Raw genomic sequence first — 24,478 nt, forward strand, 5'->3', positions numbered from 1 at the left:
ACCACCTTGGAGGCTTCCTGACCAGTGCCTGGTGGAACCTGAGATTCCGCAATTGACTAAGTTGATTTCTGACTTTCTGAAATTTAACGACACGGGCGACATTAAACTCGAAATTGTTTGGGCTGCGCTTAAAGCCTACTTAAGAGGCCATTTCATAAAAAAAAGGCCCAGTGGAAGGCAACCCAACAGGTCCCATTAGCAAAACTGTATGCTGATTTGAGACCTCTCGAAATGGCTAATAAAAAAACTCCTGATCCTGCTCTTGCCACACAAGTAGGACTTATAAGATCTGAAATCCATAAGCGGGAACTACTAAAGGTCCAAGCTAACCTGTTTAAATTAAAGCAGATCTATTATAGTAAAGTAAACAAGGCTGACAGGCTTCTAGCCCGCAAGCTTAGAAACCGAGTGGCCAACAGCAGGATCCCGGCTATTAAGTCGGCTCGAGGTATAGTCCGTTCCCCCAAGGAAATTGGCACCGCTTTTTCAGAGTACTATGCTACCCTCTATGATTTAGAGGGTGGATCTGGTGAACTGCCACCGAGTAGAGAGGAGTTGAGACACTTTCTAACAAATCTAAAATTGCTGACACTGAGTGAAGACTCTATTGAAGATCTAGAGAAACCTTTCACTCTTGAAGAAATAAAAGCAGCCATCCTGTCTCTCAAACCCCACAAGGCCCCTGGCCCAGATGGGTTTACAGCATTATTTTATCGGTCTTTCACCTCACTGCTTTCCCCTTTGCTTCTTCGGCTGTTCAGTGGAATGGCTGAGGAAGGTAAGACCCTCCAGGAATTTTTAGAGGCCAACATCTTGACTATCCCTAAAGAAGGCAAAGATCCAATGGAGTGTGGGACCTATAGACCCATATCCCTTATCAATGTTGATATAAAGATATATTCTAAGGTCCTCGCGACCAGGTTGGGAAAACATTTGCCCTCTATAATCCACCTTGACCAAGTTGGGTTCGTTCAAGGCAGACAAGGTACCGACAATACCCGCAGGCTGCTGAATGTCCTCTCGGTAACCTACGATATGGGCCTACCCCTTCTCACCCTGTCCCTAGATGCCGAAAAGGCGTTTGACAGGGTGAGATGGGAATATATGTTTGAGACCTTAAAAATATTTGGGATCCCACACTCCTTTCGTAAAGCAATTGAGGCGCTATACGTCCTTCCCACAGCAGTAGTTCGGGGACTCGGCTTTAGCTCCCCCAAGATACATATCCGGAATGGAACACGGCAGGGTTGCCCCCTGTCGCCGCTCCTCTTTGCGATGGTGATGGAACCCCTGGCTGAGGCAATTAGAAGCGATACTCGGATTCAGGGCCTACTACTACATGACTCGATGCAAAAGGTGGCGTTGTTCGCGGATGACCTTACCCTCTTCATTACAGAGCCGACACATTCGCTCCCACCCTTGCTGGCTTTAATAGACGTATTTAGCAAGCTCTCCAATTACAAAATTAATGTCTCCAAAATGGAGGCATACATGATACACCTTGATCACTCTGTGCAGCGTGCCTTACAGAAGCAATATTCATTTAAATGGTCAAGCAAGGGAATCCGCCATCTTGGGGTCTTTCTATCCCATGACAGGGATGTAGTACTCCGTGAGAACTATCAAACTTTGTTGAAAGAAATTGCCAAATCATTAAGATCTAAAAGATATGATGAATTATCCTGGATGGGAAGAATTGCAGCCTTGAAAATGATGCTGTTACCTAAATTGACATATGTCATGAGATGTATCCCTCTTTCAGTCCCGGAAAAGCTTCTGAAGGACTTCCAAGCTCTCTTCAACTCGTATGTTTGGAATAGCAAGCGGCCCAGAGTTGCTGCAGCCATCTTGTACTCCCCCCTTGATCAAGGGGGATTGGGGCTACCCAGTGTTAGGCATTACTATGAAGCAGCAATGATTTCCCATGCTTCAGCGTGGGGGAGAGATCTTCCGCCTGCGAGATGGAGGGAGCTTGAGCAGGCTTCTCTCCCGGCATACCTGGACCTGTCTGACCTATTATGGCTCCCCCCCCATCTTTCCTCCGCATATACCATTTCTAACCATATAGTCAGAGGGTGTCAGCTGCTTTGGTATAGGTTTCGTCACAGTACCCAAATCGCCCCTCACCCCTCTCCCATCCAGCCAATTATTCCTCTGCTTCAGACCCTCCCTAACTTCAGATTGAATTTATGGAAGCAGCTAGAAATAAAGATGGTTGGAGACTTCTATGCCAATGAGCGCCTTCTAACTCAAGACGAGATGATAGCTCGGTATGAGATCCCGCGGCACCTGGTATTTGAATTTGTGAGACTACGCTCCTTTCTGAGGGCGTGGGGGCTACTTGGAGACTCTCCTCGGGCCCCCACGGCCTGGGAGCTGAGATGGAAAATGGGACTCCAAACCTATAAGCCCCTTACAGCGCACTATAGGTGCCTCATAGTATCTCCTGTGCTAATTAAAACGAGACATCTACTCTCCTGGGAGACAGACTTAAAAATGTTGTTCACTCCCCAGAAATGGACAGTGGCTATCAATAATACCAAAGCGGTGTTACACTGCACAACAATGTATGAGCTTTACTTTAAAATGCTCACTAGATGGCACCTGGTCCTGACCAAGCTTCAAACTCTCTACCCTACCCACTCTCCCTCCTGCTGGAGGGACTGTGGTGGCCTGGGTACCCCACTACATATATGGTGGTCCTGCCCTAGACTTAAGCCACTCTGGAGCAAGCTCCGAGAGGCATGTAGAGCAATGGCTCTCCCTAAGATTTGTGACCCTGCACTTGCTCTCCTCCACCTAAATTTAGAGAAAATACCTTCGCATCAGAGATCTCTCTTAATATACATGCTCACCTCAGTCAAAATGACAATTGCTAGGAACTGGAAGAGGGTACACCCCCCCAGGTGGCAACGTGTAGTCGAATATCTAAACTATGTGAAGTCCATGGAAGATTTCGTTTACAGAGTAAGACGTCAATCAGACATTTTCAGCCTTATTTGGGAGCCTTGGGATACCTACTTACAGCGAAACAACTCCCAATCTGTAAATCCCCCGAGGTAACTTAATCAGGGAGGGCAAAGGCAGCCCAAAAGATTTAGACACTTTTCTCCCCCCCTCTCCTCCCCCCTTCTCCTTTTCACTGTCCTAAGATGAACCCCCTTTTCCCTCTCCCCATCCGATTATTAGGTTTATTTTCGTACAGGAGCCCTAACCCCCCCTCCCCAATGGGAGCGCTTCAGCTTGATAATGGAAAATAAGGATGTATAGAAAAAGTAGTAGACCTCGCCGCGTCGTGGTGAGCTCTGCTAGGTGACCCTTAGATTCCTTTTCCTATGTTACTAGTCAACAACCGAACTACTTCGGTACTACTAGCGCTAATATTACATACTAGACTAGGCGTTTTTTGCCACACCTATTTGACGATTTATAGATTACGACTCCAATTACCCTTGCGAGGCCACTTACCCCGCAGGTAAATCTTAAGACAAAGTAAATTTGTATCATTGCTTTTATGTACAGAAGCGGTTTGTTATCTCTGTAATAATTCAATTCTCGAAATGTTTCAATAATAATTGTAATGTCTTTCGCATTTCATTTAAATAAAAAACTTTTTAAAAAAAAGACAATGTGATAGCACTTAGTCTGAGCTTCATATGAGTAGTAGATTTTTTTTCTGGCAAATTATGTCTATTTCCACTGCCCCTGTATCATGTGACAGCCATCAGCCAATCACAAATGCATATATGTTTTTCTGTGATTTCTTGCACATGCTCAGTAGGAGCTGGTGACTGAACAAGTATAAATATAAAAAGACTGTGCATATTTTGTTAATGGAGGTAAATTGTAAAGTTTTTTTAAAATTACCTAGCTGCTCTATCTGAATCCTGAAAGCTTAAAGGGACACTGAACCCAAATTTTTTCAAATGCAACTTTCTAATTTACTCCTATTATCAATTTTTCTTCATTCTCTTGGTATGTTTATTTGAAAAAGAAGGCATCTAAGCTTTATTTTCTGGACAGCACTTTTTTATTGGTGGATGAATTTATCCACCAATCAGCAAGAACAACCCAGGTTGTTCACCAAAAATGGTCCGGCATCTAAACTTACAGAATGAAGAAAATTTGTTAATAGAAGTAAATTAGAAAGTTGCTTAAAATTCCATGCTCTATCTGAATCAAGAAAGAAAAAAATTGGGTTCAGTGTCCCTTTAATTTTGACTTGAGTGTCCCTTTCAAATATGACATTTGCCAGAAAAAAATTCTACTGCTCAATTTAAATTAAAAGTAAGCGCAATTGCATTGTCTTTTTATTATGAATTTGTCACTTATTCAGTTTTACTGTATTTAGTGTCGACGTGATCGCAATCATCCAATTTACTGTTTTTTTATTTTCATTTTATTATGGGGACATTTTTCATTTATCGAATTCAACAGCTAAAAGGACTTGACAAACCCCAGACTACACTTTCTCTCTTATTAATGAGTGACCCAAAATGTTTTCAAATGTAACCCTGGTTTTGCACATATTAGAAGACAGTGTTACAAAATAGATACAGGGGCTTTTTACTCAATCTATTTAACTTACACAATGAATAATTAGCATTTCTCCAACATAGGTGTGTCCGGTCCACGGCGTCATCCTTACTTGTGGGATATTCTCTTCCCCAACAGGAAATGGCAAAGAGCCCAGCAAAGCTGGTCACATGATCCCTCCTAGGCTCCGCCTTCCCCAGTCATTCTCTTTGCCATTGTACAGGCAACATCTCCACGGAGATGGCTTAGAGTTTTTTGGTGTTTAACTGTAGTTTTTATTATTCAATCAAGAGTTTGTTATTTTAAAATAGTGCTGGTATGTACTATTTACTCTGAAACAGAAAAGAGATGAAGATTTCTGTTTGTAAGAGGAAAATGATTTTAGCAACCGTTACTAAAATCGATGGCTGTTTCCACACAGGACTGTTGAGAGGAATTAACTTCAGTTGGGGGAAACAGTGAGCAGACTTTTGCTGCTTGAGGTATGACACATTTCTAACAAGACGATGTAATGCTGGAAGCTGTCATTTTCCCTATGGGATCCGGTAAGCCATTTTTATTACATAAAGAAAAAAAGGGCTTCACAAGGGCTTTTAAGACTGTAGACATTTTCTGGGCTAAAACGATTGATATATAAGCATATTTTAATACTTCATAGCTTTGAGGAATTATTTTATTCTTGGGAATTATGTAAAATAACCGGCAGGCACTGTATTGGACACCTTATCCTCTAGGGGCTTTCCCTAATCATAGGCAGAGCCTCATTTTCGCGCCTCTATTGCGCACTTGTTTTTGGGAAGCATGACATGCAGATGCATGTGTGAGGAGCTCTGATACATAGAAAAGACTTTCTGAAGGCGTCATTTGGTATCGTATTCCCCTTTGGGCTTGGTTGGGTCTCAGCAAAGCAGATACCAGGGACTGTAAAGGGGTTAAATATAAAAACGGCTCCGGTTCCGTTATTTTAAGGGTTAAAGCTTTCAAATTTGGTGTGCAATACTTTTAAGGCTTTAAGACACTGTGGTGAAATTTTGGTGAATTTTGAACAATTCCTTCATACTTTTTCACATTTGCAGTAATAAAGTGTGTTCAGTTTAAAATTTAAAGTGACAGTAACGGTTTTATTTTAAAACGTTTTTTGTACTTTGTTATCAAGTTTATGCCTGTTTAACATGTCTGAACTACCAGATAGACTGTGTTCTGTATGTGGGGAAGCCAAGGTTCCTTCTCATTTAAATAGATGTGATTTATGTGACACAAAATTTAGAGAAAATGATGCCCAAGATGATTCCTCAAGTGAGGGGAGTAAGCATGGTACTGCATCATCCCCTCCTTCGTCTACACCAGTCTTGCCCACACAGGAGGCCCCTAGTACATCTAGTGCGCCAATACTCCTTACTATGCAACAATTAACGGCTGTAATGGATAATTCTATCAAAAACATTTTAGCCAAAATGCCCACTTATCAGCGAAAGCGCGACTGCTCTGTTTTAGAAAATATTGAAGAGCATGAGGACGCTGATGATATTGGTTCTGAAGTGCCCCTACACCAGTCTGAGGGGGCCAGGGAGGTTTTGTCTGAGGGAGAAATTTCAGATTCAGGGAAAATTTCTCAACAAGCTGAACCTGATGTGATTACATTTAAATTTAAATTGGAACATCTCCGCGCCCTGCTTAAAGAGGTGTTATCTACTCTGGATGATTGTGAGAATTTGGTCATTCCAGAGAAATTATGTAAAATGGACAAGTTCCTAGAGGTCCCGGGGCCCCCCGAAGCTTTTCCTATACCCAAGCGGGTGGCGGACATTGTAAATAAAGAATGGGAAAGGCCCGGTATACCTTTCGTCCCTCCCCCTATATTTAAGAAATTGTTTCCTATGGTCGACCCCAGAAAGGACTTATGGCAGACAGTCCCCAAGGTCGAGGGGGCGGTTTCTACTCTAAACAAACGCACCACTATACCCATAGAAGATAGTTGTGCTTTCAAAGATCCTATGGATAAAAAATTAGAGGGTTTGCTTAAAAAGATGTTTGTTCAGCAAGGTTACCTTCTACAACCAATTTCATGCATTGTTCCTGTCACTACAGCAGCGTGTTTCTGGTTCGATGAACTAGAAAAGGCGCTCAATAAAGATTCTTCTTATGAGGAGATTTTGGACAGAATTCATGCTCTCAAATTGGCTAACTCTTTCACCCTAGACGCCACTTTGCAATTGGCTAGATTAGCGGCGAAAAATTCTGGGTTTGCTATTGTGGCGCGCAGAGCGCTTTGGCTAAAATCTTGGTCAGCGGATGCGTCTTCCAAGAACAAATTGCTTAACATTCCTTTCAAGGGGAAAACGCTGTTTGGCCCTGACTTGAAAGAGATTATTTCTGATATCACTGGGGGCAAGGGCCACGCCCTTCCTCAGGATAGGTCTTTCAAGGCCAAAAATAAACCTAATTTTCGTCCCTTTCGCAGAAACGGACCAGCCGCAAGTGCTACGTCCTCTAAGCAAGAGGGTAATACTTCTCAAGCCAAGCCAGCCTGGAGGCCAATGCAAGGCTGGAACAAAGGTAAGCAGGCCAAGAAACCTGCCACTGCTACCAAGACAGCATGAGATGTTGGCCCCCGATCCGGGACCGGATCTGGTGGGGGGCAGACTCTCTCTCTTCGCTCAGGCTTGGGCAAGAGATGTTCTGGATCCTTGGGCGCTAGAAATAGTCTCCCAAGGTTATCTTCTGGAATTCAAGGGGCTTCCCCCAAGGGGGAGGTTCCACAGGTCTCAATTGTCTTCAGACCACATAAAAAAACAGGCATTCTTACATTGTGTAGAAGACCTGTTAAAAATGGGAGTGATTCATCCTGTTCCATTAGGAGAACAAGGGATGGGGTTCTACTCCAATCTGTTCGTAGTTCCCAAAAAAGAGGGAACATTCAGACCAATCTTAGATCTCAAGATCCTAAACAAGTTTCTCAAGGTTCCATCGTTCAAAATGGAAACCATTCGAACAATTCTTCCTTCCATCCAGGAAGGTCAATTCATGACCACGGTGGATTTAAAGGATGCGTATCTACATATTCCTATCCACAAGGAACATCATCGGTTCCTAAGGTTCGCATTTCTGGACAAGCATTACCAGTTTGTGGCACTTCCGTTCGGATTAGCCACTGCTCCAAGAATTTTCACAAAGGTACTAGGGTCCCTTCTAGCGGTGCTAAGACCAAGGGGCATTGCAGTAGTACCTTACTTGGACGACATACTGATTCAAGCGTCGTCCCTTCCACAAGCAAAGGCTCACACGGACATTGTCCTGGCCTTTCTCAGATCTCACGGGTGGAAAGTGAACGTAGAAAAAAGTTCTCTATCTCCGTCAACAAGGGTTCCCTTCTTGGGAACAATAATAGACTCCTTAGAAATGAGGATTTTTCTGACAGAGGCCAGAAAATCAAAACTTCGAAACTCTTGTCAAATACTTCATTCTGTTCCTCTTCCTTCCATAGCGCAGTGCATGGAAGTAATAGGTTTGATGGTAGCGGCAATGGACATAGTTCCTTTTGCGCGAATTCATCTAAGACCATTACAACTGTGCATGCTCAGTCAGTGGAATGGGGATTATACAGACTTGTCTCCGACGATACAAGTAGATCAGAGGACCAGAGATTCACTCCGTTGGTGGCTGTCCCTGGACAACCTGTCACAGGGGATGAGCTTCCGCAGACCAGAGTGGGTCATTGTCACGACCGACGCCAGTCTGGTGGGCTGGGGCGCGGTCTGGGGACCCCTGAAAGCTCAGGGTCTTTGGTCTCGGGAAGAATCTCTTCTCCCGATAAATATTCTGGAACTGAGAGCGATATTCAATACTCTCAAGGCTTGGCCTCAGCTAGCAAAGGCCAAATTCATACGGTTTCAATCAGACAACATGACGACTGTTGCGTACATCAACCATCAGGGGGGAACAAGGAGTTCCCTGGCGATGGAAGAAGTGACCAAAATCATTCAATGGGCGGAGACTCACTCCTGCCACTTGTCTGCAATCCACATCCCAGGAGTGGAAAATTGGGAAGCGGATTTTCTGAGTCGTCAGACATTTCATCCGGGGGAGTGGGAACTCCATCCGGAAATCTTTGCCCAAATTACTCACTTGTGGGGCATTCCAGACATGGATCTGATGGCCTCTCGTCAGAACTTCAAGGTTCCTTGCTACGGGTCCAGATCCAGGGATCCCAAGGCGACTCTAGTAGATGCACTAGTAGCACCTTGGACCTTCAAACTAGCTTATGTATTCCCGCCGTTTCCTCTCATCCCCAGGCTGGTAGCCAGGATCAATCAGGAGAGGGCATCGGTGATCTTGATAGCTCCTGCGTGGCCACGCAGGACTTGGTATGCAGACCTGGTGAATATGTCATCGGCTCCACCATGGAAGCTACCTTTGAGACGAGACCTTCTTGTTCAAGGTCCGTTCGAACATCCGAATCTAGTCTCACTCCAACTGACTGCTTGGAGATTGAACGCTTGATCTTATCAAAGCGAGGGTTCTCAGATTCTGTCATTGATACCCTTGTTCAGGCCAGAAAGCCTGTAACTAGAAAAATCTACCACAAAATATGGAAAAAATATATCTGTTGGTGTGAATCTAAAGGATTCCCTTGGGACAAGATAAAAATTCCTAAGATTCTATCCTTTCTTCTAGAAGGTTTGGAGAAAGGATTATCTGCAAGTTCTTTGAAGGGACAGATTTCTGCCTTGTCTGTATTACTTCACAAAAAGCTGGCAGCTGTGCCAGATGTTCAAGCCTTTGTTCAGGCTCTGGTTAGAATCAAGCCTGTTTACAAACCTTTGACTCCTCCTTGGAGTCTCAATTTAGTTCTTTCAGTTCTTCAGGGGGTTCCGTTTGAACCCTTAAATTCCGTTGATATTAAGTTATTATCTTGGAAAGTTTTGTTTTTGGTTGCAATTTCTTCTGCTAGAAGAGTTTCAGAGTTATCTGCTCTGCAGTGTTCTCCTCCTTATCTGGTGTTCCATGCAGATAAGGTGGTTTTGCGTACTAAACCTGGTTTTCTTCCGAAAGTTGTTTCTAACAAAAACATTAACCAGGAGATAGTCGTGCCTTCTTTGTGTCCGAATCCAGTTTCAAAGAAGGAACGTTTGTTGCACAATTTGGATGTAGTTCGTGCTCTAAAATTCTATTTAGATGCTACAAAGGATTTTAGACAAACATCTTCCTTGTTTGTTGTTTATTCTGGTAAAAGGAGAGGTCAAAAAGCAACTTCTACCTCTCTCTCTTTTTGGCTTAAAAGCATCATCAGATTGGCTTACGAGACTGCCGGACGGCAGCCTCCTGAAAGAATCACAGCTCATTCCACTAGGGCTGTGGCTTCCACATGGGCCTTCAAGAACGAGGCTTCTGTTGATCAGATATGTAAGGCAGCGACTTGGTCTTCACTGCACACTTTTACTAAATTTTACAAATTTGATACTTTTGCTTCTTCTGAGGCTATTTTTGGGAGAAAGGTTTTGCAAGCCGTGGTGCCTTCCATCTAGGTGACCTGATTTGCTCCCTCCCTTCATCCGTGTCCTAAAGCTTTGGTATTGGTTCCCACAAGTAAGGATGACGCCGTGGACCGGACACACCTATGTTGGAGAAAACAGAATTTATGTTTACCTGATAAATTACTTTCTCCAACGGTGTGTCCGGTCCACGGCCCGCCCTGGTTTTTTAATCAGGTCTGATAATTTATTTTCTTTAACTACAGTCACCACGGTATCATATGATTTCTCCTATGCAAATATTCCTCCTTTACGTCGGTCGAATGACTGGGGAAGGCGGAGCCTAGGAGGGATCATGTGACCAGCTTTGCTGGGCTCTTTGCCATTTCCTGTTGGGGAAGAGAATATCCCACAAGTAAGGATGACGCCGTGGACCGGACACACCGTTGGAGAAAGTAATTTATCAGGTAAACATAAATTCTGTTTTTTATACAGGTGGCCCTCTTTTTACAACGTTTCAATTTACACAGTTTCAGAATAACAACCTTTTTTTCCAGTCATGTGACTGCTATTGAAAAGCATTGAGAAGCAGTGCATTTATTAAAATAGCCAGTAGGTGGAGCTGTCCGCTTGTGTTGCAGCAAAGCCAAGCAAGCTGAAATTAATCAGTTTAACCAGACCTGAGCTATCAAGCAGATTTCAAAGGAACAAGATCTTCCTGTCTATAAATCAGTCCAGATTGGAATGCATAGAAAGAACTGTGCAGAAAAATGCAAGTGAAGTCTGTGTTGTGTGATTATTTTATTAGGTTTATAATGCTGATTAGCAAATGTTTTTGTTCATTTAACTTAGTTTATATATTCTGTGTTGTGTGATTATTTTATTAGGTTTATAATGCTGTTTAGCATGTAAAGTCTTCATTTCAAAGCTTTAAAAATAATGTATTAGGTGTTACTTATGACAATTTTGAGAGGGGCCTGGAACCTATCTCCCTCACTTCCCATCCTTTGTTGCAAGAATAACTAACTAGGCTCAGGAGCGGCAAAGCCCTACTGGGAGCTAGCTGCTGATTGGTGGCTGCAGATATATGCCTCTTGTCACGTGATGTATTCATATTGCTTCCAGGAGTGCATTGCTGCTCCTCCAACAAAGGATACCAAGAAAATAAAGCAAATGTGGTTACAGAAGTAAATTAAAAAGGTGTTTAAAATCGTGCTCATAATAAAGTTTATTTAAAAAACAAAATAAAAATTAATTGTATGCTCTATGTGAATCATATTGGGTTCCTGCCCCTTTAATAGCACACATGACACTGACAATCCTTATCTCCTGAAAACCAGCAGAAGATTTAAATCAATCCCATAATTCTTTGCAAGCGATAGTGCAATAATAAAATTCCCTAGCACAATACAGCATTTTATTATTGATTTTTTGCATTGCGTTCATTGGCTCAGTATAGTTTTTCATTCTCTTGCTATTATCCTAACCAGTATTACTTTCCTTAATGTAAAAAACTGTTCTGTAATTATTTCCTTTATATGGATATTAATGATTTCTATTTTGTTTTTCTACCTACAGGTTTTATTTAAGATGTTTCTTGGGACTGCAAATTTTGGCGAAGCGGCTCATTTTTTTTCAACAATGGGCGTCTTCAATCTAATCTTCATTTCATGCACACCAATTATTCTATATTTTACCAAAGTAGAACATTGGTCAACCTTTTCCTCTTTACCTTGGGGGTATCTGTGTGGCATTGCCGGACTTTGGTTAGGTACGTAACAAGGAAACTTACCTCGCTTAGCTAATAATTCATTTTTTTTACAAGATAGAGGACAACTTACATGAAGAGCATGAAGATTAATATGAAGATTTGATACTGTTTTATTTAGACTTGTGCAGCACGGAATACTTTTTTAGACTTGTGCAGCACGGAATACTTTATTAGACTTGTGCAGCACTGAATACTTTTTTAGACTTGTGCAGCACTGAATACTTTTTTAGACTTGTGCAGCACTGAATACTTTTTTAGACTTGTGCAGCACTGAATACTTTTTTAGGCTTGTGCAGCACTGAATACTTTTTTAGACTTGTGCAGCACTGAATACTTTTTTAGGCTTGTGCAGCACTGAATACTTTTTTAGACTTGTGCAGCACTGAATACTTTTTTAGGCTTGTGCAGCACTGAATACTTTTTTAGACTTGTGCAGCACTGAATACTTTATTAGGCTTGTGCAGCACGGAATACTTTTTTAGACTTGTGCAGCACTGAATACTTTTTTAGACTTGTGCAGCGCTGAATACTTTTTTAGACTTGTGCTGCACGGAATACTTTTTTAGACTTGTGCTGCGCTGAATACTTTTTTAGACTTGTGCAGCGCTGAATACTTTTTTAGACTTGTGCTGCACTGAATACTTTTTTAGACTTGTGCAGCGCTGAATACTTTTTTAGACTTGTGCTGCACGGAATACTTTTTTAGACTTGTGCAGCACTGAATACTTTTTTAGACTTGTGCAGCACTGAATACTTTATTAGACTTGTGCAGCACTGAATACTTTTTTAGACTTGTGCTGCACTATTCGGTATTTAAACTAAACGAATACTGAATATTCTGTAACATTTGCATTAGTTTTCACTAAAACAAATATAAACGTTGTTTTACTGTAGGTGAAAAAGTATCACCTGCAGTTCTATACTTACCTATAGCTCTGGGAGAGCCCTCTTCACAGAGCGCAGGGCCATGTTAATAGGAGATTTAGTGTATGCTAAGGGATCAATTTAATAAGTAGCGGATGCATCGATGTCCCATCGTCTCTGGTACGCCAGAAAGGGAAGTTAAGAAGCAGTGGACGGTAGACCGCTACTCCTTAACTTCTCCGCCACTGTGCGGCACTGGTATCTGGGAAGAGGGGTCGGGAGCTGCGTGGATCCCCAGTGCGCTATTACGTAAGCATTTTACCTTTTGAAAGGCAATTTAAAGGAAACATAGAGATACATACATATACATGTCTAACAATGTAGATGTATGTTTGTATGTGTATATATATTTATATATACATATATATATATATATATATATATATATATATACTGTATATATGTTTATAAGTGTGTAAAGATGTATTTATGTATTTATATGTGTATATATGTATTTACAGACATATAAGCAGATAAATACATATGTATACATAGATAGACATATATATGTGCTTTGGATCCTTTTGCAGTAGTTGAAAACATATTAAAGCATATTTATGTAATATTCATATTTAATAAAGTGTTATAGAGTATATTTACTGTAAATATTTTATACAATTTTGAACAACATTCTCCAAATTGGTGCTCTCTTGTTGAAAATAATTTACAACTGAAATGTTGATGCCTAAATGGATAAAATATTATATTAGCATTTCAGATGTTGTAATGGAAATGTTTGCATCTGTGATACTGCAGATTTTACAATTGAGACTAATTTGCAACGTTGTAACCCTCTCTGTTAACCCCAATCCACTCCTGTGTCATTTTAAAAGCTAAGGTTTTAATCACAACATTTTAAATATTGTTTTTGCACCACCATGTCAATGTGTGAATAAGAAAGTTTCTTGAATTGTTAGATTTATTTTACATATTTCCTTTTTTTATTGCAGTTTTTAACATATTGATAAATGTTGGAGTTGTTCTCACGTATCCAATTCTGATTTCTATTGGGACAGTTCTCAGTGTGCCAGGTAATGCAGGTATGTTAACAAAGGGGCTATCCCAACTGTAACATCTGATAACTAGATTTCCTGTTGGTAAAATTACCCCTATTTCAATGAATAGATTCACTTGTAATTCTAAGATACAAACTCTGTATTGATAAAGCAAACTCCAATATTATTCAGTTGAATTGATTTACTAAAGTATAAGGTTGATCACTGAGTGCAGAGGATTAAAAACTTGTCTCACTGTACTGATGAGACTTCTTCTTGCCTGAGAGGAGAGTCGGAGAGCTTTAGGGTCCTAACAGGCTACTTATAAACAGTCGGTCAGTTCATGGTTGAAATAAACTTGCATTGATCTGTTTAGAAGGGAAAAGTACCAATTCCAGAAGCTTGATATTGCCTGATTCAAAGGTGCATTTTTCAATGTTCTTTTTAAGATAGGAACTCTGTGCTCTTTAAGATATAAACAGCTGGGATTGATACAGGAGATCCTAGAAAATGTAATTTAAAAATAGCAGAGAAGTAGCTATACCGTTACACATGCCCAAGGTCTTGTTAGTCCATGCCATGTCACCAAATCAAAATTCAAAGCTAGTAGTCAAATGTCAGACCCCTGGGGACACAAATTCAGAATTTCACAATAAGAAATAGAGCCCACACAGTGGAGGCTCCGCTATATGAGCACAGGTGCACATGAACCCACTGAGAAAAGAAAAAGAAAAAAAACCTTTTTGGTTGAATAAATATAGTTTTTCCAATAGAAACATAGATATTGACGGCAGATAAGAGCCATAGGCCCAGCAAGTCTGCCCGATATTACCTAATAGTATAAACTTAACTAGTTTGTAGGATAGCCTTATGCTTGTTCCATGCATTTTTAAAGTCCCCCACAGTGTTTGTCGCTACTATCTCTTGAGGAAGTTTATTCCATAAATCAATCACTCTTTCTGTAAAGAAGTGCTTCCTCAAATTACTCCTGAATCTACTACCCTTTAGCTTGAGATCATGACCCCTTGTTCTTGAATTTTTCATTTTATGTAAAATATACACAGCCTCAGTTTTACTATGCCCTTTAATGTACTTGAAAGGTGCTATCATATCACCTCTTTCCCTTCTCTCCTCTAAGTTATACATATTTAGGTTATTGAGCCTATCCTGGTAAGTTTTATTTTTAGACCATGTACCATTTTGGTAGCCCTCCTTTGCACAGATTCAAGTTTGTTAATATTCTTCTGAAGATATGGCCTCCAGAACTGCACACAATACTCAAGATGAGGCCTAACTAATGATCTTGGCAGACTACTTTTTCGACTTCCTGTCCGCCAACTCCTTGCTTGACCCCCTGCAATCCGGATTCCGCCCCAAACACCCAGCTGAGACTGCCCTTACCAAGGTTACGAACGATCTTCTATCTGCTAAAAATATAGGCCACTACTCCATACTCATCCTACTTGACCTCTCAGCTGCCTTCGACACAGTTGACCCCCCTCCTCCTACAGACCCTTAGCTCTTTTGGCCTCTGTGGCACTGCTCTTTCCTGGTTTCCTCTACTCTTCTCCATTTATACTTCTTCACTGGGTAAACTTATCAACAGTTATGGCTTCAAATATCACCTCTATGCTGATGACACCCAGATCTACCTCTCCACCCCTGCTCTCTCTCCCTCTGTCCTTTCTCATGTCAGTAACTGCTTATCTGGTATTTCTTCCTGGATGGCCTCTCACCACCTAAAGATTAACATGTCCAAGACTGAGCTCCTTCTTATCCCCCCCTCAAGCTCTACGCCGACCTGTGACTTCTCTATCCCTGTTGACGGCATCACCATTTCCCCATCGCCCCAAGTCCGCTGCCTCGGAGTTACACTTGACTCAAATTTATCCTTCACCTCCCATATCCAATTGCTTTCTACATCCTGCCGCAACCATCTACGCAACATTTCCAAGATTCAACCTTTTCTGTGCGCTCCCTTGTTATTTCCCGACTTGACTACTGCAATAACCTACTTACTGGCCTTCCTCTTTCCCGCCTCTCCCCTCTTCAATCCATCCTAAAAGCCTGTGCCCGTCTGATCCACCTTTCCCGCCGCTTTGTGTCTGCTGCACCTCTCTGTGAGTCCCTTCATTGGCTCCCCATACACAGCAGAATTAAATTCAAAATTCTCACCCTTGCATACAAAGCACTCACCAACTCCGCTCCCCTCTACCTATCCTCTCTAATCAACAAGTATACTTCAGCCCGCCCACTAAGATCCAACAATGACCTGCTCCTTGCTTCTGCGACTATCACCTCCTCTCATGCTAGACTGCAGGACTTCTGCCGTGCTGCACCTACCCTCTGGAACACTCTCCCTCGTGCTGTCAGGCTTTTCCCAAATCTTTCTTCCTTTAAATGCTCTCTGAAGACTTTTCTGTTCAGAGAAGCCTACCACCCAACTCAATAATATTCCTTTCACCTAACAACATTTCCCTCCTCTAACTCTGCATTAACATCTTTCTCACTCTTGCAGTCCTCGCCTCATGTTTCCCAACCTCCTACCCTTCTAGATTGTAAATTCCCACGGGAATAGGGCCCTCGATTCCTCCTGTATGTGTTTGTAAATTCTGTCCTGTCTCTTAGTCTTAGAAGTTTTATACTATTGTTTTATTTAAATGATCTGTATCCATGGACAGTGCTGTGGAATATGATGGCGCTTCATAAATAAAGTATAATAATAATAATAATATTAATAATCTATAAAGTGGCATAAGAACCTTACTATTTCTGCTGCAAATACCTCTACCAATACATCCAAGCATTCTGCTAGCCTTACTCGGTGTCATTGAGTCTGTAATTAACATTTGGATTTTTCTACCCTAAATGCATTATTTTACACTTTGCTGTGTTAAACTTTAGATCCCAGTCATTTTTCCAATCCTCCAATTGTAGTATATCCCTTCTCATTTTGTCTACCCTCCCTGGAACATCCACTCTGTTACAATATTTTGTATCATCTGCAAACAGACATACTTTCCCCTGTAGCCCTTTGCTGATATCACAGATAAATATGTTAAACAAAATAGGCCACAGAAGTGACCCCTGAGGAACACAACTAGTAACTGCCCCCTCTGCTGAATGAACTCCATTTACTAAGACACTTTGTTTTCTGTCCTTATGCCAGCATTCCACCCAGTTCACAATTTTTAAATCTAGACCAAGGAGATACAGTTTGTGAATTAGTTTATTGTGTGGGACGGTGTCAAATGCTTTGCTGAAATCTAGATATGCTACATCAACTGCTCCACCCTTGTCTAATACGTTTGTTACATAATCAAAGAAGTCAATTAGATTAGTCTGACATGATCTCCCTGAGGTAAAACCATGCTGATTTTGGTCCTCTAAATTGTTTGTCTTTATGCAAGTCATAATTCTTTCTTTTAAGAGGCTTTCCATTAATTTCCCTACTACTGAAGTTAAACTAACTGGCCTGTAGTTACCAGATTCTTCTATACTGCCCTTTTTATGAAGAGGTATTACATTTGCTATTCTCCAATCATCTGGGACAGCTCCTATTAATAGTGATTGATTAAACAGATCAGTTAATGGGACAGTTAGCACTGATGAAAGTTCTTTTAAAAGCCCCCCTATTGGAATATTTATATTCATACAGCCAAAAACGTTACAGTTCAGTTTTGTTAAAAAAAAATAAAACATTTTTTTGCCATTTTTACTTCTATCTATCACACCGCACGTGTGATAGATAGAAGTATAGGCTTCAAGCCCTTTGCACTTATTTCTAAGTGCCTGTAGCTCCCCCCCAACCCAGCCCCATACCTTGTTAATCGCACAGCTTTAGCTGTGCGAGTGAGCCGTTGTCGTGTCGAAATCTGCATCAGAAAGTGTGACACACAATCCTAAAGTGCACACGTGATGGGTCGCAGAATCCGATGGAACAGCAAAGCCTGTCAGATTTTGCAGCCTTCACCAAAATGCAGATGTTCCACAGCCAGAGAGACATGGAGCGGGGCAGGTACTGGGGTGACAGGCGGGGTATTAACCAGGATAGTACAGCCAGGTGCGAGGAATAATGGTTGGGACCATACTGAATATGGTATTGGTAATATCAGCTGGGTAACAACGTGGGTAATGTGCACAGTGTTTGGAAACACTGTTAGGGGTTGGGGCATTAGTGACTGGGTCATTCTGTGTTTAACTGATACGGCGGGAGCCGGGAGGGAGTGGGCTGGGGTCGAGAAAGGAATGAATTCAAGCACAAGGTACAAGGTCCCGTGCACAAGATACAAGGAGAGGTTGATAATGCAAATATGTTTTGCACACATATTAGCAAAGGCTCAGTCAGAATTGGCCATGTCTACCTTTAAAATCAGACTGTTATCTCCAAGGGGAAGAGAAAAGCAAGAAGCTCTGATTTGACATTAGAATATGAGTAGCCTGTGATTACACAGGAATGGAAGTGTATTAGTGAAAATCCTTCCAGCTGAAGTGGTGGGGCAGGTACTGGGGTGGGTGCATATAGTGTGTCACAGCATGCACAGGGTGTGCCACAGCATATATAGGGTTGCATACTAATTAAATGTTTTACATCCATGATCCTGCAGTGTATCACACAATACCCCCAGCCCACTCCCTCCTGCCATATCAGCTAAACACAGGGTGGCCCAGTAGTCACTAATGCCCCAACCCCTAATAGTATTCCCCATGCACATTACCCAAAATATATAACTATATACTGTGTATATATATATATATATAGATTGTATTTATATCTATATCTATATATCTATAAATATATATCTATATATATATCTATATATATATCTATATATATATATATATATATATATATATATATATACAGTGTATATATAGATATAGATTTATTTATATATATATATATATTAGTATTTTGGCGCTGGACTGACCATAATAGGCGAGATCAGACTGATATACTACAGGAAAGTTCTTCTATGTGAAAAGCATTAGTGGGCTAAAAGGAGCTGCACCCAGGTGGTAAATCGCCATAGAACAGGCTAACAATAGTATTGAGCCAGTTGTTCGTTCCTGTAAGTGTGCTTCTCTCTGTGTGTATTTGGTCTCCCTATGGGAAAAAGGGGAAACCAGATGTGGACTCCTTGCTCAGTGTGCTTAGAGGAATATGGCTACAACTACAACGAGGCCCAATGAAGGCCGAAACGATCGTCTGGGGTTGCTGTGTTCCTTGTTCAGAGAGGAATTGCCTGGTATTTCGGCGCTGGACTGACCGTAATAGGCGGGATCAGACTGATATACTACAGGAAAGTTCTTCTCTGTGAAAAGCATTACTGGGCTAAAAGAAGCTGCACCCAGGTGGTAAATCGCCATAGAACAGGCTAACAATAGTATTGAGCCAGTTGTTCGTTCCTGTGAGTGTGCTTCTCTCTCTGTGTGTATATATATATATATATATATATTTATATATATAGATAGATAGATAGATATTAGGCAAAAAAATAAGAGAGACACATATCTAGTCCCTCCCTCATTTATTCCTTCTTCCATGGTTTTTTTAGTCTCCTGTACACTCATTTCCTCCTTTATTCCTTCTTCCTTGACATGTTTCTTTCCTCTTCATTGATTCCAGTGGTGTATTTAGGTTTTGTGCTGCCCTAGGCACTCAAAATTCTGCTCCCCCCCCCCCCCCCCCAAAAAAAAAAAAAAAGGTTTTAGGCCTGTTTTCCCCTTAATATTTTTTTAGGTCAGTGTGTGAAATGTTTTTGTAGTTGTTTTTTTCCATAACATTTCAAAAGAAAATGGGCTAGCAAAACACTTGCATACAGGTGTGTTGAATTGCATGCATCTCATACCATTTTCTCCCTGAGAAAAGAAGGGGAGGGGATGAAAGGGAGGGAATGGAAAGAAGGAAGGGAGGGAGAGAGAGAAGAGAAAAATGGGGAGGGAGAGGAGAAAAGGGGTGGGGAAGGGAGGTAAAGAAAGGAGTAAAAGAAGGGAGGAAGGGAGGGAGAAAGGGAAAGAAGGGAGAGAGGAAGGGAGGGAAGAAGAATACACTTTGAAACAATCACTGCCCTTTACATGCAACAACATACAGTAATTACCATCATTCAAGTAATGAAACTTTGTGTCCATTTACTATTTACTCCGTGGGTTCATGAATGCAGAGAAAGCTATTAGTAGCTAACATACATTAGCGCTGAGTGTTTATGATTAGACATAACATGAATGCAGAGAAAGCTAGCTATTAGTAGCTAACATACATTAGCACTGAGAGTTTATGATTAGACATAACATGAATGCAGAGACAGCTAGCTATTAGTAGCTAACATACATTAGCGCTGAGAGTTTATGATTAGACATCACATGAATGCAGAGACAGCTAGCTATTAGTAGCTAACATACATTAGCGCTGAGAGTTTATGATTAGACATCACAAGCTGATCTAAGCATTGCACAGACACATCCAGTCTGTTATTTACTAAGACCTGCAATAAGCACTGCGCTTGCAGACTCACCACAGCTGTCAAGGGGAGGCAGCATATCGGCACAAGGTCTTCTCCTCCAGCCTCACCTTGTAAGCATATCCCCAGGCAAGTTTCTCACGCTTCCACTGCATAAATGCCGGTGGCTTTAAATGAAGCAGCGGTTTAAAGGAGGACTGCCTGTGAAGAGCGACCTTAATCAGCGCAAGTGCATTGTCTTCTCTTTAAAAGCCTGCACTTTATCGCTCACTGTACCGTGTGCTTGCTTCTAGAGAGAGGATAGGGCAGATGTGCTGCCCCACCCAAATCTGCTGCCCTAGGCACCGGCCTTGTTGGCCTAGGCCATAATACGCCCCTGATTCACTTCTTAATTCCTCCTTCCTTGACACCATTATCTCTTTCCATTCATTCCCTCCTTCATTCCTTCTTCCTTGACATGTTTCTTTCCTCTTCATTGATTCCCTTCTTAATGACTCCTTCCTTGACATCAGTATCTCCTCTCCATTTATTCCCTCCTTCATTCCTTCTTCGTTGACTTCTTTTTTCCTATTCATACATCCCGTGCTTCATTCTTTTTCTTCACTAACTTTCTTCATTCTTTCATCTCCTCTCCATTCCTTCCGTCCTAACCTATGTCATTGTTTTGTTTGTTTTAAAAACATTATCATTTTTCTATCTTCATTGAACTCAAAATTAAATTAAATTAGAAAAATGTAAACACAGTAAAACATACATTAACATTAAAACTATGCGCAGTCCCTGTTTATTTAAACTTCCTGAGGCTGGAATGCCTCCAAAATACTTAAAAAGATATTAAAAAGTTGTTTTTGTTTAAAATCGTACTTGTCCTTGGCTCCCAAGAAAGGCCAAAAAACAAATTCAGTAGCCTGTAAATGCTGCTAATTAAAGGGACAGTCTAGTGATAATTAAACTTTCATGATTCAGATAGGGAATGCAATTATAAACAACTTTCCAATTCACTTTTATCATCAACTTTGATTTGTTCTCATGGTATTCTTTTTTGAAAGCTTTTTGAAAACCTAAGTTAATGATTTTGCTTTTTTAGACTCTCAAGGCAGCATGGGAAAAAACTACATTTTTACACTAAAACAAGAGGTGTTTAATGTCCCTTTAAATATGCTGCTGTTACCTGACCTTGCTATATGCTACACAGTTATTGCTTAGATAAGCACAGAGCTAATTTATACCTGACATCTTATTGGCCACACAAAAAAGATAAGGCAAAGATACTAACGGATTTTAGAGGAAGGTGTATGTGAAAATGATAAGTGAAAATGTGTATAAACAGTTATTGTTGGAGTAGATCATTTGCAATGCAGTGCTTATTTGCTGACATATACTATACATTTATAAAAAAATACATTGATTTTATTTCACTTTAAGGGCATCCTGGCATTATAAAAACTGACATAATCATTTGTCTCCAAAACTAATCTCTCCTCTTTTTATTGTCTGTTCTACAGCTATCGACCTTCTTAAACATGAAGTGATTTTCAGTGTTGTAAGACTGGGGGCAACAATCATTATCTGCATTGGTTTTCTACTTATGCTTCTGCCGGAAGAGTGGGATGAGATAACCCTTCGATTCATAAACAGCTTGAAGGAAAAGAAAGCCGAAGAACACACAGAAGAAACGACAGAATCCTACGTACACACCCGGAGCAAAAGCAGGGCCAACGGCACAGTGTCTATACCACTAACTTAAATTCACCATCATTTGAATGCACGCGAATGTATATTCTGTGAATATATTTTATTTATTTCACTAATTGTAATGTAATATGACAGTATTAATCTGCAACCAATTCTAAGGGTAAAGACAAGAAAATCAAATGTTTACATTTATACACCTAAGTGTAAAAAAAGTTTTCTATGGAAGGTTTTTTATTGATGTTCACAGTTTTCTTTTTGTTTATTTATTTATTTACTTTTTGCTGCTAGAAAGGCCAGTCACAAATTGCCAAATCTTCTGGCAATTAGACAATTAAGAAATGTTTTTAAACATGTAACATTTCCTTACGTAGCTGCTTTGTTACACTTTGAAACTTCTATATATTTTTCTCTTTTTGCTTGGTAACTAAATAAAAGGTGCATAAAACAAAATACGGCTCCATTCATTACCATTATATTTAGCAATTATTCTATGATCTCCTATCTATCTACCTATATGCCTGTCTGTCTGTCTCTCTCTGTCCATCATCTATCTATCTATCTATCTGTCTATCTTTCATCTAACTGTATTTCTATCTATCTATCTGTCATCTGTCTGTCTATCATATATCTATCTGCCTGTCTGTCTATCATTGATCTATTTGTCTGTCCGTCTATTATCTGTCTGTCCATCCATCTATCTATGTATCTGCCTGCCTGTCTGTCTAGCTTCTATAGATCTGTCTATCTGCCCATCATCTATATGTCTGTCTATTATCTATGTATCTATCTGTCTATCTTTCATCTATCTGTCTGTCTATCATATATCTATCTATCTATATCTCTGTCTGTCTATCATCTATCTATCTTTCTGCCTGTCTATCTATCTATCTATCTATCTATCTATCTATCTATCGTCTATATATCTACCTGTCTGACTGCCTGTCTGTCCATCTATCATCTATCTGTCTGTCTGTCTCTGTCTGTCCGTCCATCTATCTATCTGCCTGTCTATCTATCTATCTATCTATCTATCTGTCTGTCTATCTATCTACGCTGTATAATTTGAATGAGAATTTTAATGCATAACTGAATTTCACATGTTGCTGCATAATTTTAATACAAATATTAATGCACACTTAATTAAGATTTTTTAATGCATGCTTTGATTAAGATTTTCACAGCATCCTTTCAATACGATTTTTAAACTGCTAATTTATTGAACACTATACTGTGATTTATGTGTCCCTCTTTCACATATAGAACTATAGGTAAGTGAGCACATATAGAACTATAGGTAAGTGAGCACATATAGAACTATAGGTAAGTGAGCACATATAGAACTATAGGTAAGTGAGATACACAAGTACAATTTGCATTTTCAGAATCCTTTGAAGGACCGTGTAACACTGATGTTCCTTTGTAGAGAATCTTGCCTGAGCAGAAAGCTCTAGAGAATAAGAACCTAAATGTCTCTTTCTGTGTGTTTGTCTTTTAAATATATCTCTTAAAATCTCTGCCTCCCTTAAAGTGTCTGTTTCATGTGTGTTTCTCTAACTATTAATGTCTCTTGCTTATGTATGAAATATCAACCCAAATATCTGTCCTTCCTGGCTTGTCGCTTCCTTAATATCAGAATTTTTCAAACTTTAGATTACAAGCAACTTTTTCAGTTCTTGTTCTCTTCTTCTCCTTTTTTCTGGCTCCTACACCCTCCCTAGCCACTGCATTTTTTAACTGCCTGGCTGCTCTGCTAGTAAGGTAGTATGGCACAGTGTCTCTCTTCCTTTTTCTTCCTCTTTAATACCATATTGTGCAATGTGGGCATCTAATATTGTCTAATTTATTAGAGCATATTAATTTTGCACTAATTTCTTTTGATAACAATGGATGAGTTTATATTGCAAACTTTAAAATAAAGTGTTTTTTGCTGGTGTAAAATACATCTTCCCTTTTTCTGCAGTTTTACATACTTTACATACTTTCTTATTTGGTTTTACAAACACACAAAAATGTTGTCAGATGTTAAGCACCTTCATCTGTAATAGACACAGACGTATTTATTTTATATCTATGTGAGGCTCCTTTAAAGGGACAGATTACTCAAACATTTTCTCCCCTTTTATTTGTTCCCAATGATCCACTTTAACTGCAGGAGTGTATTAAATTGTTTACAAGTATTTCCATTACCCTTATATTGGCATTTGAAATAGTTGATTTAGCCTGTGGTATCCCCACCTATCCTGAAAGTTTTTGACCTTAAGGCCAAGCTGTGTATACACAGTCAGTAGAAGAAATTACACTCCCAGTGGGGTATAGAAGATATAAGGTAATATAATGTTGATTTTCCATTGTTCTCTCCAAGTATTGGTGATTGGTTTACGGACAGATATAAGATAAAGAAGCAGGTATATGTACACAATGTGATAAAGTAATGAGATCTGATTATACCTACAAGTTTAACCCATTTTATTAGGTTGTGTAACACAAAATCAGCTAATTCATATACACAAATAAGCCTTAAAAAGCAAATCTCATGCATTTTATACTCTGCAACTGGTAAAAAAAAGGAATTGGAAACGCATTAAGGGAAAAACTATTTTAAAGTATACTGTCCCTTTAAGCGAT

The 24,478-nt window shown here is 40.2% G+C and overlaps 1 protein-coding gene across 3 annotated transcripts in view; it reads left to right on the top strand.

Moving 5' to 3' along the window:
* SLC35F4 (solute carrier family 35 member F4) overlaps nucleotides 1-22,001 on the top strand; it is a 411,231-nt gene extending 389,230 nt beyond the window's left edge. For all 3 annotated transcript variants that reach the window (XM_053697324.1, XM_053697323.1, XM_053697325.1), the window contains 3 exons: nucleotides 11,586-11,778; nucleotides 13,653-13,742; nucleotides 21,664-22,001. In XM_053697324.1, the coding sequence (XP_053553299.1) occupies nucleotides 11,586-11,778; nucleotides 13,653-13,742; nucleotides 21,664-21,905 (525 nt within the window). In that variant the 3' untranslated portion in view covers nucleotides 21,906-22,001. The remainder of the gene's footprint in view (nucleotides 1-11,585; nucleotides 11,779-13,652; nucleotides 13,743-21,663) is intronic.
* The last annotated feature ends 2,477 nt before the right edge of the window (nucleotides 22,002-24,478 follow it).

Source organism: Bombina bombina, chromosome 1 (genome assembly GCF_027579735.1).
Source record: "Bombina bombina isolate aBomBom1 chromosome 1, aBomBom1.pri, whole genome shotgun sequence".
NCBI lineage: Eukaryota > Metazoa > Chordata > Amphibia > Anura > Bombinatoridae > Bombina > Bombina bombina.